General features: G+C 40.7%; 1 protein-coding gene across 2 annotated transcripts in view; it reads left to right on the forward strand.

Annotated features, from left to right (window-relative positions):
- The window catches only part of LOC122559372 (V-type proton ATPase subunit S1-like), a 46,980-nt gene that overhangs the window by 3,377 nt on the left and 25,683 nt on the right, over positions 1 to 17,920 (forward strand). For both annotated transcript variants that reach the window (XM_043708821.1, XM_043708822.1), the window contains exons 2-3: positions 13,053 to 13,179; positions 13,277 to 13,345. In XM_043708821.1, the coding sequence (XP_043564756.1) occupies positions 13,053 to 13,179; positions 13,277 to 13,345 (196 nt within the window). The remainder of the gene's footprint in view (positions 1 to 13,052; positions 13,180 to 13,276; positions 13,346 to 17,920) is intronic.

Genomic DNA, 17,920 nt, shown 5'->3' on the forward strand with positions numbered 1-17,920 from the left:
GAAAGTTGTTGTGAAACTTGAAAGGGTTCAGAAAAGATTTACAAGAATGTTGCCAGGGTTGGAGGATCTGAGCTACAGGGAGAGGCTGAACAGGCTGGGGCTGTTTTCCCTGGAGGGTCGGAGGCTGAGGGGTGACCTTATAGAGGTTTACAAAATTATGAGGAGCATGGATAGGATAAATAGACAAAGTCTTTTCCCTGGGGTCAGGGAGTCCAGAACTAGAGGGGATAGATTTATGGTGAGAGAGCAAAGATATAAAAGAGACCTAAGGGGCAACTTTTTCATGCAGAGGGTGGTACATGTATGGAATGAACTGTCCGAGGATGTGGTGGAGGCTGGTACAATTGCAACATTTAAGAGGCATTTTGATGGGTATATAACTAGGAAGGGTTTGGAAGGATATGGGCTGGGTGCTGGCAGGTGGGACTAGATTGGGTTGGGATATCTTTCCATGCTGTACATCTCTATGATTCTATGACTCTATATGTTTTCAGATGTTTCATCACCATAACTAGGTAACATCATCACTAAGAGTCTCTGCTGAAGCGCTGGTGGGATGTCCTGCCTCTCTATTAATAGGTCTTGGTTTCTTAAGTTGGGTGATGTCATTTCTGGTTCCTTTATTTTCAAGGGAGGGTAGGAAGGATCTAAATCAATGTGTTTATTGATGGAGTTCTGGTGCGAATACCATGCCTCTAAGAATTCTCGTGCGTGTTTTTTATCGCATGTCCTATAATGTATGTGTTGTCCCAGTCAAAGTGGTGTTCTTCTTTGTCTGTATGTAAGGAAACTAGTGATAGTGGATCGTGTCTTTTGGTGTCTAGTTAGTGTTCGTGTATACTGATGGCAAGTTTCCTGCTAGTTTGTCCGATGTAGTTTTTTTTACAGTTCTTGCATGGCATGTTGTAAATGATGTTAAATTTGCTGGTGGTATCTATTGGATCCTTTAGTTTCATTAGTCGCTGTTTAAGTGTGTTGGTAGGTTTGTGGGCTACCATGATGCCAAGGAAACTGTACAGTTGGGGACTGATGGCAAGTTTCCTGCTAGTTTGTCCGATGTAGTTTTTTTACAGTTCTTGCATGGCATGTTGTAAATGATGTTAAATTTGCTGGTGGTATCTATTAGATCCTTTAGTTTCATTAGTCGCTGTTTAAGTGTGTTGGTAGGTTTGTGGGCTACCATGATGCCAAGGAAACTGTACAGTTGGGGAAGTCTCCCATTTACCTTCCATTGAAAAAAACACCAGAAATGACATCACCCATCTTAAGATACCAAGACTATAAATAGAGAGGTGGGACATACAACCAGCACTTCACTGGAGACTCTCATTGATGATGTTGCCTAGTATGGTGACGAAACATCTGAAAACAAATCTTCCAGCTCAGCGAGCTAACTTACATACTTATCATCAACCTGAGCAATAAATCTTCTCAAAAATCACAATGAGAGTAAATGTGATTTAAATTTCAATGACAATATTGGCATGGTGGCTCAGTGGTTAGCACTGCTGCCTCACAGCACCAGGGACCGGAGCTCAATTCCACCCTTGGGTGACACTGTGTGGAGTTTGCACATTCTCCCCGTGTCTGCGTGGGTTTCCTCTGGGTGCTCTGGTTTCCTCCCACAGTCTAAAGATGTGCAGGTTAGTGGGTTTGGCCATGCTAAACTGCCCATAGTTTTCAGGGATATGTAGGCTAGGTGGGTTAGCCATGGGGAAATGCAGAGTTACGGGAATAGGGTAGAGGGGTTAATACTGGTTGTGATATTCTTCAAAGGGGTGGTGTGGATTCAATGGGCCAAATGATCTGCTTCCACACTGTAGGGATTCTATTCTATGATCTCTGACTGAGGTTTATTGTTACTGATCAATTCACTTAATCCACTGCAGAGTCAGACCATGGCAAATTGGAAGTGCCTATCATGACTGAATTTCTTTTAGTGTTACCACCTCTGTTCAGACATTAATTAAAACAACATTTGCTCATTGTCTGCGAGTTAACGAGCCAAGGATAAGCAAACTAAATAACTGAATTGCTAAACCTTTTAAAGCAAAACGTTTCCTGAAAGATGATCATATTCAGATCTGTTTCTACAGAATGCAGTATATAATATGGTCTCATTGTACCATGTAGATTTGACACTGGTTTTTTTGGAGTTCAACATTCTCGCTATCTTCCTCTTGTAATCTAACACATTTGAGCATGTGTTTAGCAGCAGGAATGATCCTCCACCAATCCTACTTAAAGAGACTGTCGACATCTTTTAAGTACGTTGCTGGTCGATTTCTTCTGGTTTTTGCAATGATTTGGTAGCTATGTGTGTTTACTATAAATATTCAATATTGCAAAAATCAGTAAGGAGTGGTGTGGTAGGTGCTCGGGGAGATTTTACTAGCTTAGGTCTTTTGCACAGACCACTTGCTCCCATTCATGCACATTTTGATACGCCTTTCGCAAGGAATGCATGACGTAGAGAATACAGAGACACCTATGCAGAAAAGGGCAAGCGACTCAATGCTGGAGAAGAAGCTCCCATTACAGAATCAAGGCATTGTTACAGTGCAGAAGGAGGCCATTTGGCCCATTGTGCCTGCACTGGTATTGTTACCTGGTACCTGGTGCCAATCTCCTGCCTTTCCCCATATCCCTGCACACTATTTCTATCCAAATAATCTTCCAATTGCCCTCCTGAATGCCTCTATTGAACCTGCCTTCACCACAGTTTCAGGCAGTGCATTCCATGCCCTATCTACTCGCTGTGTGAAAGCTTTTTCTCACACCACTTTAAATCTATGCCCTTTCTTTTTCTTTAACAAACAGGAACAGCTTCTCCCTAACAATTCTATTCAACCTGCTCACAATTTTGAAAACTCCTGTCAAATTAGGAGACCATATCCACCCAATGTTTACAGAGGGCATCTCTTTTACCTAAATCATGATATAACAAATATGTGATATTTCTGGGCTTCAGTAAGGATGTTCTCTCGAAAATCTGGCATTTGTTTTTTTACCACAGCTGCGCCTCGAAACAAGCCACAGATCTTATTGCCATTTTCATGAAGTTGACTGTGGAATTGATCTTCAATGGATCTGACTCTTTCCAGGCGGGATCAGGGAATGTCGCATAACCCATAGAAAAGCAAGACTAGGAAGGTCTCATTGCTAGAACTCTACCTCGAGCAATAGCATTTATTTGGAGGAAGTGAGTTAAGTCAAAGGTGAATTTGTTCAATATGAACTCAGCCAGGCAGTGAAGGTTGTGAATCGGTTTGACCTCTGTTCGTAGGAGTAATAGAGAACCCTAATATCACCTGGTGGAGAGTGGAGGTGTAGTGCAATTGAATATACATAGTGAAGTCGATACAGATCCAGGAAATTGGAAATTGTTAAAGTGAGCAAGGGCATCACAAGGAACACACATACAGATGGGAAGGGACTAGGTAAAGGGAGAAAAGTAGAGTCCAGTTAGGAAGAAACCATTTCGGTGAGATGGAAAACAGGCTAAAGGAATATATCTGCTTGGACATATTTCTGTGTTTATCCTATGGATTTTGGAAAGGAGTTTAGAAGTAGGTTATTCAGGTTTGGAGGACTATGAGGTTTGAGACTGTGGAGGGAAGATCTCCAGAGTAACTGTCCTAGAATCAGTAGTTTGATGTTTGATACAAGAGACGTTGTCCAGGGGAAGTAGGAGGACACATCTGAGAATTGATGTTTGACCTCCAGTAATAGAATTGGAAGATCATGGTTGAATTGGATTTAAGAAAAGTGTTTCAAGGATAGAAAGCAGAGAGTCATGGGAGATATATATACTGCAGACTGAAGGGTGGTGGAGGGTTTCCCAAGGGTCTGTGCAAGGACCGCTGTTACTTTTGATTATATCTAAATGATTTGAATCTTGGAATATGGAGAAAAGTTTCAAAAATTGTTTCAAAAAATGATATCAAACTTAGAGGTATGGTAATCATTGCCAAATGAATTGCTTGAACGTAGTTAGGCTAACAAAATACAGCACCTAGCAGATAAGCTAAGATAATAGATTTTGTCAGAAGGGATGGGGAGAAGCCGTGTGGATACCATGGCACAATTCTAATGAGTCAGCAAGTTCAGAGTAACCTGGAGGTGCATGTGCATAGAAGCTTGAAAGTGGCAGGATGTTGTGAGCGGACGATTAGAAAAGTATTTGGAGTCATGGGCTTCATTAATAGTCGCACTGAGTACAAAAAAAAAACAGGACAGCGATGTTGAATTTTTATAAAGACCTGGTTAGGCCACAACAAGAGTACTGCATTTTGTCTTGATCACCAAATTTGAGGAAGGATGTGAAGGACCTTTTAAGAGGATGCATGGGACATTTGCCAGAATGGCACCAGGAATGGGGCTTTTAGTTCAAAGGTTAGTTTGGAAAGGCTAGATTGTTCTCCTTTGAAAAAAGGGAGATGATGAAGAGATTTGATGGAGGTATACAGGATCATCATAGACTTAGATGATGTAGACAAGGAAAAGGTTAGTTGATGGTATAAGGATAGGGTACACAAATCGAAGAGTTTACTCAGGAGATGCTGGGGAATGTGAGGAAGAATCTTTATGTGCAGTGAGTTTCTAATGTCACTGCCAATCAGGGTGGTGCGAAGCACAATCATTCAATGATTTCAAAAGGATTTTGATGGGCACTTGAAAGAAATGAATGTTACGGCTATGAGTCCATTGAGTGGAACTGGTTTGATTGCTCTGCAGAGGGTCAACAGTGAATAGCAGCTTCTGTGTAATAAATGAATATGGCTGTGATCATATGACTGTATAGGCCAATTCGCAAGGGAACAGCACCACCTTGTCAGCAGGTTTTTTTTAAAACATCAGGGACTGACCTCAGATAATAATGGAGGTCAGGGTGAAACAGGTTTAGAATGAGTGAAGCAGAAAAATAGAGATGTATATCTCATGCTGGCTTTTCCCAGGCTAGAGAGAGAGGCGCAGGGTAAAAGAGGTCACTGTACTTGGGAGAACTCCTGGATAAAGATGTGGTTGCAGAGGTGAAAGCAGCAGACCTCAGTGTTACATTGAGCTTGGAATGAATTCAGATTGAGGCATAAGGGGACGAAGCTGAGACTTTTGCTAATGACAGATGTTATGGACCAGGCAGACCCCCTCAAAACATTTAAGATAGTTGCCCAGACCCTAACTTTGCTAGTTGTTTTAAACAGGTGTGCAGTGGCTATTCCAGGAGAGATGCAATTGTTCAAACCACTTTGTTTTAAACAAAACAGAATTTATTTACAAGATTACCGAATGGAACACAAACAAAAGAGAGCAGAATACCAAATAATTTAACCTCTCTGAAAACCCAACAGATTATTCCAACTTAATGATGCTGTTCCCAATTCTTCCAACAATCCCCATAAACACTCCTTGGCACAAAAGATAAAATCAAACCTAGTGTCTTACAGGAGAGAGAGGAGGATCAGCTGGACCTGCTTCTTTAGGTCCAGCAGTGTTTTGAACACTACTGTGCTAAAACCAAACTAAACCAGAGAAAGGTTGAGCTGGGAGAACTGGCCACTCCCCTTTCATTGTACAAGTGCTTTTTGTTCAAAATCTTGGAAGCCTTTTTTCCTGAGGCAGTATCTGTTAGCTATTATCAAACTGGCCCTAAAACCCTTCAACTTGGACTTTTCAGAGTCTGTGTCTTTTACAACCTCTCTGGAAAAAAAAGCCAAGGACAACATAACGTTGTTGAAGCAGCAGCATTGTCACACGGATCATTCAGAGTTAGGGAGGAGAAAGTTGGAGGGCATCATCAATCTAGACCTTTTTATGTCCCTCCTCCCCCCATTTTACTCATTTTAAAATTGTTACAGCTCTAACTTTACCCAGTTCTGGTAAAATGTTAACATAATTTCTCATTCTAAAGATGCTATCTTTATTTCCAACATTTTTGTTTAATATACATTGGGATAAGCTTCCATGGGAGCACAATGCTGACTAAAGACACTAAATGTTTGAAATCAATCTTTTAACCATGATCCATGGAATGCAGATAGAATGATAACTACTTTTGTGTAGATTGTGTCTCAAAATAAACAGGAATGCATACATTTATTTAATGCTCAAGCTCTGTTTGAATTGGAAACATGTCTGTGTTCAGTTGAAGATTCTTTCTTGTTCAGTGCAGCCTTGAGGAACTAGTAACTAGTAACTGGTTTTACTGCTCTAAACCTGTTCAAGAACCAGTATGTGATGAACAAACAGGGATAGATATTACATGACCTTCACAACCACAACTATGACTTGATACAAATATATCTGAAATATATACCGTGATAAGGCATGTGATGTTCGAGGAGCAGATTTATCTGAATAGCCTGCAATGACCACCGCTCCCTCCCTTGACCTTATGTGACTTTTGACTTCATTTGTCTTCATTTTTTACTTTGTTTGCAAAATATTTCTGTTTTGGTTTCTCCCTCTTCAAGGCTTTCGTATTTTAATTATTTTTGAAGTACATTTGTTTCTACTTTGAAAAGCTGTATCTGAGTTTTCAGTGTTTATTTCCCAAATTAAAATGCCAAGAAATTCTGAAAACATACAATTGTTGATCTGTACCATAAGCCAAAATAACTATTTAAAGCGGTGCTGCGTTGGAGCTTGGAAATGAAGGTGGAAACCCTGCCTCTGCAAGTGTAAAACAAGACTTGAGGGGCTGAATTCTGCTTCTATATTTAATGACTTCTCTGACGTCCTAATGCTGAACATCTCCCAGCTTCTATCCAGATTTCCGTGATACAGAGACCTAAGCTATGATTTTTGTTGAATTCACCTAATGTGAGGTAGAGTCTCTGTTCACTTGTGATGGTAAGATCCTGGCAATCTGGGGACAGTTGGTAGAAATAACACAAAAAATTCAGGCAATTTTAAACATCTAGATTAGGCTTAAAGTAACCCAGTTGTGTGTTTTCACTCAACTATGAAGTCAATTTTATTGCCTTGTTCTTTCCTGGATCAAGCGTGGCCCACAAAGCAGGCATTTCCTTAGGCCAATGAGCTTGGTTCAGGAAGACTTGGCATTAATGGGCATGAAAGTAAGGACTGCAGATGCTGGAGATCAGAGCTGAAAATGTGTTGCTGGAAAAGCGCAGCAGGTCAGGCAGCATCCAGGGAACAGGAGAATCGATGTTTCGGGCATAAGCCCTTCTTCAGGAATCAGGAATCAGGAAAAGATTCCTGAAGAAGGGCTTATGCCCGAAACGTCGATTCTCCTGTTCCCTGGATGCTGCCTGACCTGCTGCGCTTTTCCAGCAACACATTTTCAGCATTAATGGGCATGATTCATTGTTTCTCAGACAGATTTTAAAAAAAGTATATTAAATAAAGGAAACTGTTAAGAGACTATTAACAGAACTAATAAATTGTTTAGTGTAGTTTGTCTTTAAGTCATTTTGAATAGTTATAAATCAGTTTCATCACAGCTTGAGGGCATTCTTATTCAAACAAATTATTTACAATGCCAAATCCACTTTCAGCTGCATTAATAAGACACCACCAAATTGTTACTCTTAAATCCATCAAGCAGCAATTTTTAATGGAAAGAAGAATCAAGTAAACTATTACATTCTATCACATTGTTTGGCTTCACTGGACCATTAAGTATTTTGCATCTGTGATTATGCAAACAAGTTCTATTAAAATTTGAACTGTAACCTGTGCACTGCAATTTCAAGCACATTCTGAAAGCAAAAAACTAAACCCTACTTTTAAACATCAGTAGCAACTGTTGCTATGCTGGAATTGAACATATTGTCATTTTGGATCATCTTTCCACAGTATGCAATTGCTTCAGTACCTTTCAAAACATTAATACTGCAAATGTTTTGTTATGCCCACATTTAAGTTTGCTTAACTTGCCATCAAAATATAACTCATTAGAACGTGGGTGATTTATCTAGACAGTTCTGTATTAAGTCAAAAATTCATATGCAAACATTTAACGAACCTCCTTTTCTAAATATTTGGCATGCCTAATCTAAATAGCCGGATGCAATTCTGCTTGTTCTCAAAATTAGAAATACCTAAATGAATAAATTCCTTAACAGGATTATTATTTGTCTCCTCCACTGAAAAGTACATCTACAGAGAATAAGCTCTCAACGTTGGCTAGATTTTTAAAAGCATTTAAAACCTTCCAGTTGACATGAGGTAAATTGAATGCACGTACATAATCTACGAAAATTAATATTTTGAACAACGGCTTGTTTGATGTCTTAATGCTTATCTCTGAACTTCTATCCAGGTTTCCATGATAAGGATACTGAGAGATTTGAGCTATGATTTTTTTTTGGAATTCACCCGAAGTGAGGTATAGTGTCTGTTCATTTGTGATGGTAATATCTTGGCAATCTGGGTAAAATTGGCAGAAATAGCTCAGCAATTTTAAACGTGTGGACTAATGTTTAATTAAGGCATGTAATGTTAGAGGAGCAGATTTGTCTGAATAGCTTGCAAAGACCACTCCCTTGATCTTACGTGACTTCTGATGTCTCACACACACATATAAGTCAATGGGGTGAATTTACACTTGCAGCTTTGCAGATTCATTCTATTTTGTGCAAAAAGTACACAATCTGTAGGCAGGCAGTCCATGTGACATTTGATAAAATCCTACTTCGGAAATAGAACCAGTCTGACTCAAGGTTAGGATGCAGGCAGACTCTAACCTCACACCTTTAATGCATTGTCTGAGTTGAGATGTCACTTTTCTTTATATAAAACCTTAAGTTATCTTGGGACTGTGACTTGAAAGAAGTTCTGGGATTCACATATTAATCACTTAAAACCTGCATCCCCATTCTAAGTGATTAAACACTTAACAACAATCTGGGTTTGTTCAAAACATCACAAGAGTTGTATAACACTTTGATCTTTTACTATAAATTCTGTATCCTATGATCCTGCTCCACTAGCTACCTGACAAAGGAGCAGTGCTCCACAAGCTTGTACTTCCAAATGAATCTGTTGGACTATGGTCTGGTGTTGTGTAATTTTTAACTTTTCTGAGGCCAGTGACCCCTTTTCAGAGCTGAAGAAGCTGGAACCAGGCTGTACAGAGTTGGGGACTTGGAGGCTTTATTGGAGAAATCTCAAAATAAAATGAGATTAAAGACTGTCGTGGACTGCCTGATGTTTGATGGTGGGTTCATGGTCCTGGGGGAGATTGGAGGAGGTGTCCAAGAGCTGGCACTCTGCCTCCACAATGTCGAGGTCAGTATACCAGACAACAATAGCACCACCACCCTTGTCGACAGGCTTGAGTACAAGGTGAGGGTTGGATTTGAAAGCAGAAAATGCATTCAGTTCAGAGGGAGATAGTTTGGAATGTGTAAGGAGCGGGGGAGGGGCGTGCAGAGAAATTAAGCCGACTGACGTTACATCAACAGTTCTCATTGAGAAGGTTAGTGTAGGTAAAAGGCCAGAGGGAGGGCTCCAAGAGAAGGGTGAGTGTTGGAGGTGAGTGAAGGAGTCTGCAGTGTGGGGACAGGACTCTTGTCCAAAGAAATGGGCACAGAGGCTGAGGAGATGGGAGAAGAGTTTAATGTAATGCATGCCCAAAATTCATTGAGGTTAGGATGCAGAGGGTTATATCTGAAACTTTATCTGAATACAGAACGTTCAGCAATGGAGAGTGGAAAGTCAGAAGAGATAGTAACTATCCGACAAGAGGAGAAGGGGTGGAGTTAGAGTGAAGGGAAGGGGTGGGGAGGGAGGTTCCAGAAGGGTATGGGTATCTCTAAGTTGTTGAAGCTCATGTGCCTTAATTCCTGAAAGGAAAAGAAAAAGTTTCTTGTTAGAACATTGAACAAACTGGAGAATGAAGTGGAATTGGGGGCAGGACATCTCTGAGATAGCGTGATGTGGTGCTGATGGAGAGACCGAGGTCAACAATGTGCCTATGGCAGTGAATGGCACTGAGTATGGATCTCGGGATATTGCAAGAACAGCGGTTTGTGGCGCATTGTACATCATGGAGATGCCTGTGATCCTGGGTGAAATTCAGGGCTGAGACTGAGCCGAAAGCAGTCACTGATCTATGAGATGTGACTTTGGAAATGGGGTTGGGAAATGCTTTGTCAATAACCAAGAGAAACAAGAAGGTAATGACGGCAAACAAAGAAGAAAGATTAGAACAGAAATCCTGTCATAGAGAGGAGCAGTACTTCAATGTGGACATACCTGGAAGAGATGTAGCAGTGAGTTAAACAGTGAATTAAAACAAAGAACTGTAGATGCTAGAAATGTGGAACAAAAACAGAAGTTGCTGGAGAAACTCAGCAGGCCTGGCAGCATCAACTCCAAGTTGAAACTTTATTGCTGGAACAGCACAGCAGGTCAGGCAGCATCCAGGGAACAGGAGATTCGACGTTTCGGGCACAGGCCCTCCTGAAGAAGGGCCTGTGCCCGAAACGTCGAATCTCCTGTTCCCTGGATGCTGCCTGACCTGCTGTGCTGTTCCAGCAATAAAGTTTCAACTTTGATCTCCAGCATCTGCAGACCTCACTTTCAGCATCAACTCCAAAGAAGGGACACTGAACTTGAAACGTTAATGCTGTTTTCTCTCTGTAAGTTATATTTAGATAGCTTGATCCTTTCATTGTTTACTTAAAAAGGAGAACAAATAATATGAGTTTGGAGAAATTCCTGGATTCCTAATTACTTACACTGAATTGTTATGGATATTTTGAATATTGGCAGGAAATTTGAGGTTAAGTGAACAGTGACAAAATGGTGTGTGAATGAGAATAACGTTATACAATGCTTCCTGATTACAATCCAAAAACAATATCTATTCCTCTAAGCATGTTTTGGGGAATGTTTAAAATACCTATTACAGTACAGGGGAGACTTTTCCATGTATTCATTGCATACAAATGGGGTCAATTCCACACACCTGTTTGCATTTTTAAAGTTGCATTAAACTCATGCAACCAATATCATTCCAATGTACCCACATATGTTCTATAAGTTTTCAAAAAATGAGAAAAGATACAGGTATTGGACTTCCTTGAGCATGTTCCACAAATCATTTTTTAAAACATCATTCATGGGATATGGGTATGACTGGTTGGGCCAGTATGTATTGCCCAGATGTAGTTGCCTTTGAGAAAATTACTAGTCAGCTGTCTTCTTAACTCGCTGCAGTCCATGTGCTGTAGATCGACACACTATGATGTTAGGGAGGAAGCTCTGGAACTTTGACCCAATGACACTGAAGAATCAGAGATACTTTTTCCAAATCAGGATGGTGAGTGACTTGGAGGGGAACTTGTAGGATGTGGTGTTCCCGTGTAGCCGATGCCTTTGTCCTTCCAGATGTAAGTGATAGTGGGCTTGGAAGGTACTCAGTGAATTTCTACAGAGCTTCTTGTAGCTGATACACACTGCTGCTATTGTGCATCGGGGTGAAGAGAGTGAATGTGATATTGGGCCAATCTAGTAAATTGCTTTGTCATGGATGGAAGATGCAGCTGAACATCTCTTGTGAAGTCCTATGGTGCATCTTGTTAATAGTACACATTGCTAGTAGTGAGTGTCGATGGTGGATGAAGTGCATGTTTGTGGATGTGGTAGCAATCAAATGGGCTGCTTTGTTCTAGATGGTGTCAGGCTTCTTGCAAGTTGTTCGAGCTGCAACCATCCAGGCAAGTGGCGAGTATTGCATCATACTCCTGACTTGTGCCTTTTAGATGGAAGCCAGCCTTTAGGGGCAGAAGGTGAGTTACTCGCTGCAGGATTTCTAGCCTCAGACCTGCTTTGTAGCAATAATATTTATACATCTGGTCCAATTCAGTTTCTTATCAATGATAACCCGCAGGATGTTGTCAAAGTCAGAAGTCACACAACACCAAGTTATATTCCAACAGGTTGACTTGAAATCACAAGCTTTCACCAGGTTAAATCCATGCCAGTCCAACACCAGCACCTTCACACCCCAGGATGTTTATAGAATTAGATTGTGGCTGCTTTATATAGAACTTCTAAGCTCTATATGACGTGACAGCTTTATCAGCTAAAACGTTGAATAATTGCTGCAGATTTTTATAGAAACTATCTGTTCAATCCTCAGATTTGATTGGGACTAGAGAGTTCTGCATTTATCACCTATTGTCACTGAGTCATCTTGAGAAGTTAGCACTGAGCCAGATTCTTATACTGTAACGTCTGAGTAGTGAAGGTGTTATCTCAGAAGTTGCAGGACATTAAACTAACAGTGATGAAGAGTGAGTGATATTTATCCAAATCTATAAGGTGCCTGTCTTGAAAGGGAACATTGCCCATGCATCTAATGCTGTTATCCTTTTAAGAGATTAGCATTGTTGGTTTGGGCGTTCTTCGGCCTCCTGAAGAATACATGTAAATTCTAGCAGCTATAAGCCAAACCTCTGCAGAAAGCATGTACAAAGGAAAAACTGATCCTCACAGGCCAAGTTCACTTTGAAAAACGGGTTTTGTAAAAAGGAAGACTCATTTATATAGCTCTTTACTTGTCCATCTCTTGTCTCAAAATATTTTACAGGCAAAAAATTATTTCTGATATATAGTCATTGCAATAATGTAGCAAACATGATAAAATAAACACCAGTTTAAAATTTTTGGTGGCAAATTATTAGGTTTTAGCAAAACAAAAAGGCATGCAGGGGCAAACACTAGACACTGTCCTGTGTATTAAAATATATGGAGAAATACCTAGGCCTAGGTATAATTTCAACACTAGCATTTTTTGTCAAGGGAATAGTAATATTTTAAGACAGTTTTTTTTCCAGGTCAAATCAACTTTTAGTTTTCCATGCTGTACATCTCTATGACTCTATGTACAAGATTTTGGGTTTATTTTGTAGATACACTTGATTTTACAATTAAAAAAATATTTTGGATAATAGCCAAATAAAACATGCAAATGACTTTAATTTTCTGTGAGCTAAGTAATAATATATTGAGTGAACTATTTATTGTATTTGCATGAGAATACTTACACAAACCCACCTTTTGTGATTCACTTTCAGCTCCTTAAGGAATATGAAAAGCGCAACATACGAAGGTCAAATCATTAAAACCCATGAGCTGCAAACATTCTTGAAACCAATTTTTAAGCAAGATTCTCAGAATCTCCTTCTCTTTTTACAGAATGAGGTTGGTAATAGAAATTTGTTATGATTTATGTTAAGGTATCATTTTTTGATAAATGATTTCTGAAGTTTATGCCTAAATCTTGCCATTTGTACCTTAGCTTAGTGTCGAAGACTTCATGCGTTATGGTCCTGATTATGGAAGTGAAGAAATATTTTACAATATTCAGGTAAATACAGCTAAGTGACATAGTATCAGTGCTATGTATGAATGTGAAAAAATATTCCATGCTTTTGATTCAATGCTTGTGACCATGACAGCTATTTTCTGTCTTTCTAAGAAACTCTATTAAGCTGTGACTGCATTTAGACAAAACATAAAGAAAGAAAGAAAATGCATTCTTATACCACCTTCTATGGCCTTGGGATTGTGATGACCCAGATCGTAAGGAAAGCCTGACGCCACATTAAGAATTAACATAGGCTGGTGAACATTGGTTAATTGATTTCCTGATTAAGACATCATTAGGTTCCAAGAAATGATAAAATGACCTGAGGTTGCCACGGGGATGAACACCTCAGAGGCAAAGGGTAAACACAAGATTAACTACAATGCAGTTAGATTAGCCAATATTTTCAGTCTGGCAGTTCTAAGCATGCTGATGATTTGTCTAAAATTGAACATTCAAGGTCCTCTTGGAATGGATCTGTTTTATATTTTGCAGTCTTTGCACAACTCATGATGTTCAGTCAGGGCTCTGAGAATTGACCAGAGACCATGTTGGTGTGAGAGTTGGAAAGGCCAGAGAGCAGAAGACAGCAGGAGATTATTAATTGGACAAAATCTTTTGCAACTATTTCTAAAGCCCCACCAGATGCTTTAAAAGGGTTGAAGGTAGCCTCTGGCGATGCTGTGTCAGCAGGACTGTTGTGACCCACATCCGAGCTGTTACATGGATGTGTGCCATGTCAATCTTGCTCAAGTCCCAGTAAATTTGTTGGAACATGGCTGCTGGTTAATGTAACCGAAAAGCCAAAACTGTTGAATGGGAAATAAGAGATTCGACATAGCAGAGGCTGAGTTGGAAAGATGAAGAAATTTTACAAGATTCCACATTTGTGTGGGAAATAATGTGAGTGCTTGCAACCACATAGGACTTTTCTTTGTTGTATTAACTATTTGAAGTGAATTTGGCCTTATTGTTAAAAATATATCTATAGAGCCATACAGACACATAGGACAGAAACAGATCCTTCAATCCAACTCGTCAATGCCGACCAAGTTACCCAAACGAAACTAGTCCCATTTCCCTGCATTTGGCCATATCCCTCTCCTATATCATGCTACCATATCCCTCGAACCCTTTCCTATAAATGCACCTGTCCAAATATCTTTTAAAGACCATTGGGATGCCTTCTGGGGAAGGTGGGATCTGTACATGAAGGACGGGTTGTACCTGAACTGGAGGAGCATAAATGTCCTGGATGGGAGATTTGCTCGTGTGATTCGGAAGGGTTTAAACTAGTTTAGCCGGTTGACAGGATGTATTGAATCTATTGGGAAGGTTTCCCACACGATGAAACAAAGTGATCGGTTGAAGTGTGTCTGCTTTAATGCAACGAGTGTCCGAAATAAGAGTGACGAACTTAGCGCATGGATCAGTAATTGGGGCTACGATGTTGTGGCCATAACAGAGACATGGGTTTCACAGGGGCAGGAATGTTTGCTTGATGTTCCAGGGTTTAGAACATTTAAAAAGAACAGGGAGGGTGGAAAAAGAGGAGGGGGTGTAGCATTACTAATCAGAGAATGCATCACAGTTACAGAAATGAAACTTGTTGAGGTAGGTTTGTCTACTGAGTCACTATAGGTGGAAGTTAGGAACAGCAAGGGAACAACCACCGCATTGGGGGTTTTCTACAGACCACCTAATAGCAGTAGAGAGATTGAAGATCTCATAGGCGGGCAGATTCTGGAACAATGCAGAAGTAGCAGGGTTGTTGTTATGGGTGATTTCAACTTTCCCAATATCCACTAGAACCTCCTAAGTGCAGATGGTTTGGATGGAGCCATTTTTGTCTGGTGTGTTCAGGAGGGTTTCCTTACTCAGTATGTAGATAGACCGATGAGGGGAGAGGCCATTTTGGAGTTGGTGCTCGGCAATGAGCCAGGACAGGTGTCAGATCTCGTGGTGGGAGAACACTTTGGTGACAGTGATCACAACTGCCTCACATTTACCATAGACATGGAGAGGGAAAGGAGCGGTTACCAAGGGAAGATATTTAGTTGGGGAAAAGGAAATTATGACGCTATCAGACAGGAGTTGGGAAGTACAGACTGGGAGCAATTGTTCCACAGAAAGGGCACAGCAGACATGGAGACTGTTTAAGAAGCAGTTGTTGCGAGTGATGCATGAATTTGTTCCTCTGAGACAGGCAAGAAGGGATAAGATGAAGGAACCTTGGATGATGAGAACAGAGGAGCTTCTCGTCAAAGCAAAGGGACCTTGTTTCACCAAGCAAAGGGACCTTGTTATGATTGAAAACTTTGAGGAGCTGGGATATAGTCTTGACAAGATCAAGCTTGATGAAGTTGATGTGCTGGAGATTTTGGAAAATATTAAGATTGATAAGTCCCCAGGGCCAGACCAGATTTATCCTAGGCTGCTCTGGAAAGCGAGAAAAGAGGCTGTTAAGCCGCTGGTGAGGATATTTGCCTCCTCACTCTCCACGGGAGTCGTACCGGAGGATTGGAAGGAGGCGAATATTGTTCCTCTTTTCAAGAAAGGTAATAGGGAAATCCCTGGCAATTACAGACCAGTTAGTCTCACGTCTGTGGTCAGCAAAGTTTTGGAAAGAATGCTGAGGGATAGGATTTCTGACTATTTGGCAAAACATAGTGTGATTAAGGCAGACTTTGTGAGGGGCAGGTCATGCCTCACAAATCTTATTGAGTTCTTTGAGGAGGTGACAAGACAGGTTGACGAAGGTTGAGCAGTGAATGTGGTGTATTTGGACTTCAACAAGGCATTTGATAAGGTTCTCCATAGTAGGGTCATTCATAAAGTCAGGAAGTATGGGATACAGGGAGATTTGGCTATCTGGATTCAGAATTGGCTGTCTGACAGAGGGCAAAGAGTGGTTGTAGATGGAAAGTATTCTGCCTGGAGGTCAGTGTTGAATGGGGTCCTGCAGGCCTCTCTTCTTGGGCCTCTGCTCTTTGTAGTTTTTATAAATGACTTGGGTGAGGAGGTTGAGGGGTAGGTTAGTAAGTTTGCACGTGACACAAAGTTTGGAGGTGTTATCGATAGTATCGAGGGCTACTGCGGGCTGCAGCGCGACATAGACAGGATGCAGAGCTGAGCTGAGAAATGGCAGATGGAGTTCAACCTGGATAAATGCGAAGTGATGCATTTTGGAAGATCGAACTTGAATGCTGAATATAGGATTAAAGACAGGATTATTGGCAGTGTGGAGGAACAGAGGGATCTGGGTGTGCAAGTATATTGATCACTCAAAGTTGCCACCCAAGTGGATAGGGTTATTAAGAAAGCATATGGTTTTTTGGCTTTCATTAACTAGGGATCGAGTTTAAAAGCTGCGAGTTTTTGCTGCAGCTCTACAAGTCCCTGGTGAGACCACACTTGGAATATTGTGTCCAGTTCTGGTCGACTATCAGAAAGATACAGAGCCTTTGGAGAGGGTGCAAAGAAGGTTTACCAGGATGCTGCCTGGATTGGAGGGCTTGCCTTATGAAGAAAGGTTGAATAAGCTTGGACTTTTCTCTCTGGAGAGAAGGAGGAAGAGAGGAGACCTGATCGAGGTATACAAAATAATGAGAGGAATAGAAAGAGTCAATAGCCAGAGACTTTTCCCCAGGGCAGGATTGTCTGGTATGAAGAGTCATAGTTTGAAGATATTAAAAGGAAGGTATAAAGGACACGTCAGAGGTAGGTTCTTTACGCAGAGAGTTGTGAATGCATGGAATGTGTTGCCAGCTATGGTGTTGGAAGCAGAGTCATTGGGGACATTTAAGCGACTGCTGGACATGCTCATGGGTGCGTAGGTTAAGTTAAAATATTTTACATTAGGATTAAACCTCGGCACAACTTCGTGGACCTAAGGACCTGTTCTGTGCTGTACTTTTCTATGTTCTATGTTCTAAATGTTGTAACTACATCTGCATCTACTACTTCCTCTGGCAGTTCATTCTACATATGAACTACCCTCGGTGTGAAAAGCTTTCTCCTCAGCTCCCTTTTAAATCTTTCTCCTCTCACCTTATAAATATGCCCTTTTGTTTTGAACTTCACTACTCTTGGGAAAAAGACCTTGCTATTCATCCAAACGTGCCTCTCATGATCTTATAACCCTCCATATGGTCATCTTTCGGCTTCCGACACTCCAGGGTAAAAAAGTCTCAGCCTATTCAGCCTCACCTCATCACTCAAACCCTCCAATCCTGCAACATCCTGATGAAGCTTTTCTGCACCCTCTCCAATATGATAAACTTCACCAGTTAATGAATGAATAGACTATGTTGATAAATTGATTTGCTGCCTTGACATTCTAAAAATTGAACTCTTGCCCACTGATTTTCTTTCTGTTGGCTTTGTGGGGCTTCCTTTTTTTTAAAATTATCAGTTTGTATGGGATGGTCAAAGCACTCTTCAGGCAATTAAGTATTTTTGATGATTATAATTTGCACAAACCAATTTCCCAATAAAAGTGATGAGATAAATGCCCATATCATGGCTGGAATCTTCCCAACACTGAGCAATATGGCATTGGAAAGAAAGTTCAAT

This window comes from Chiloscyllium plagiosum, chromosome 19 (assembly GCF_004010195.1).
Source record: "Chiloscyllium plagiosum isolate BGI_BamShark_2017 chromosome 19, ASM401019v2, whole genome shotgun sequence".
Taxonomy (NCBI): domain Eukaryota; kingdom Metazoa; phylum Chordata; class Chondrichthyes; order Orectolobiformes; family Hemiscylliidae; genus Chiloscyllium; species Chiloscyllium plagiosum.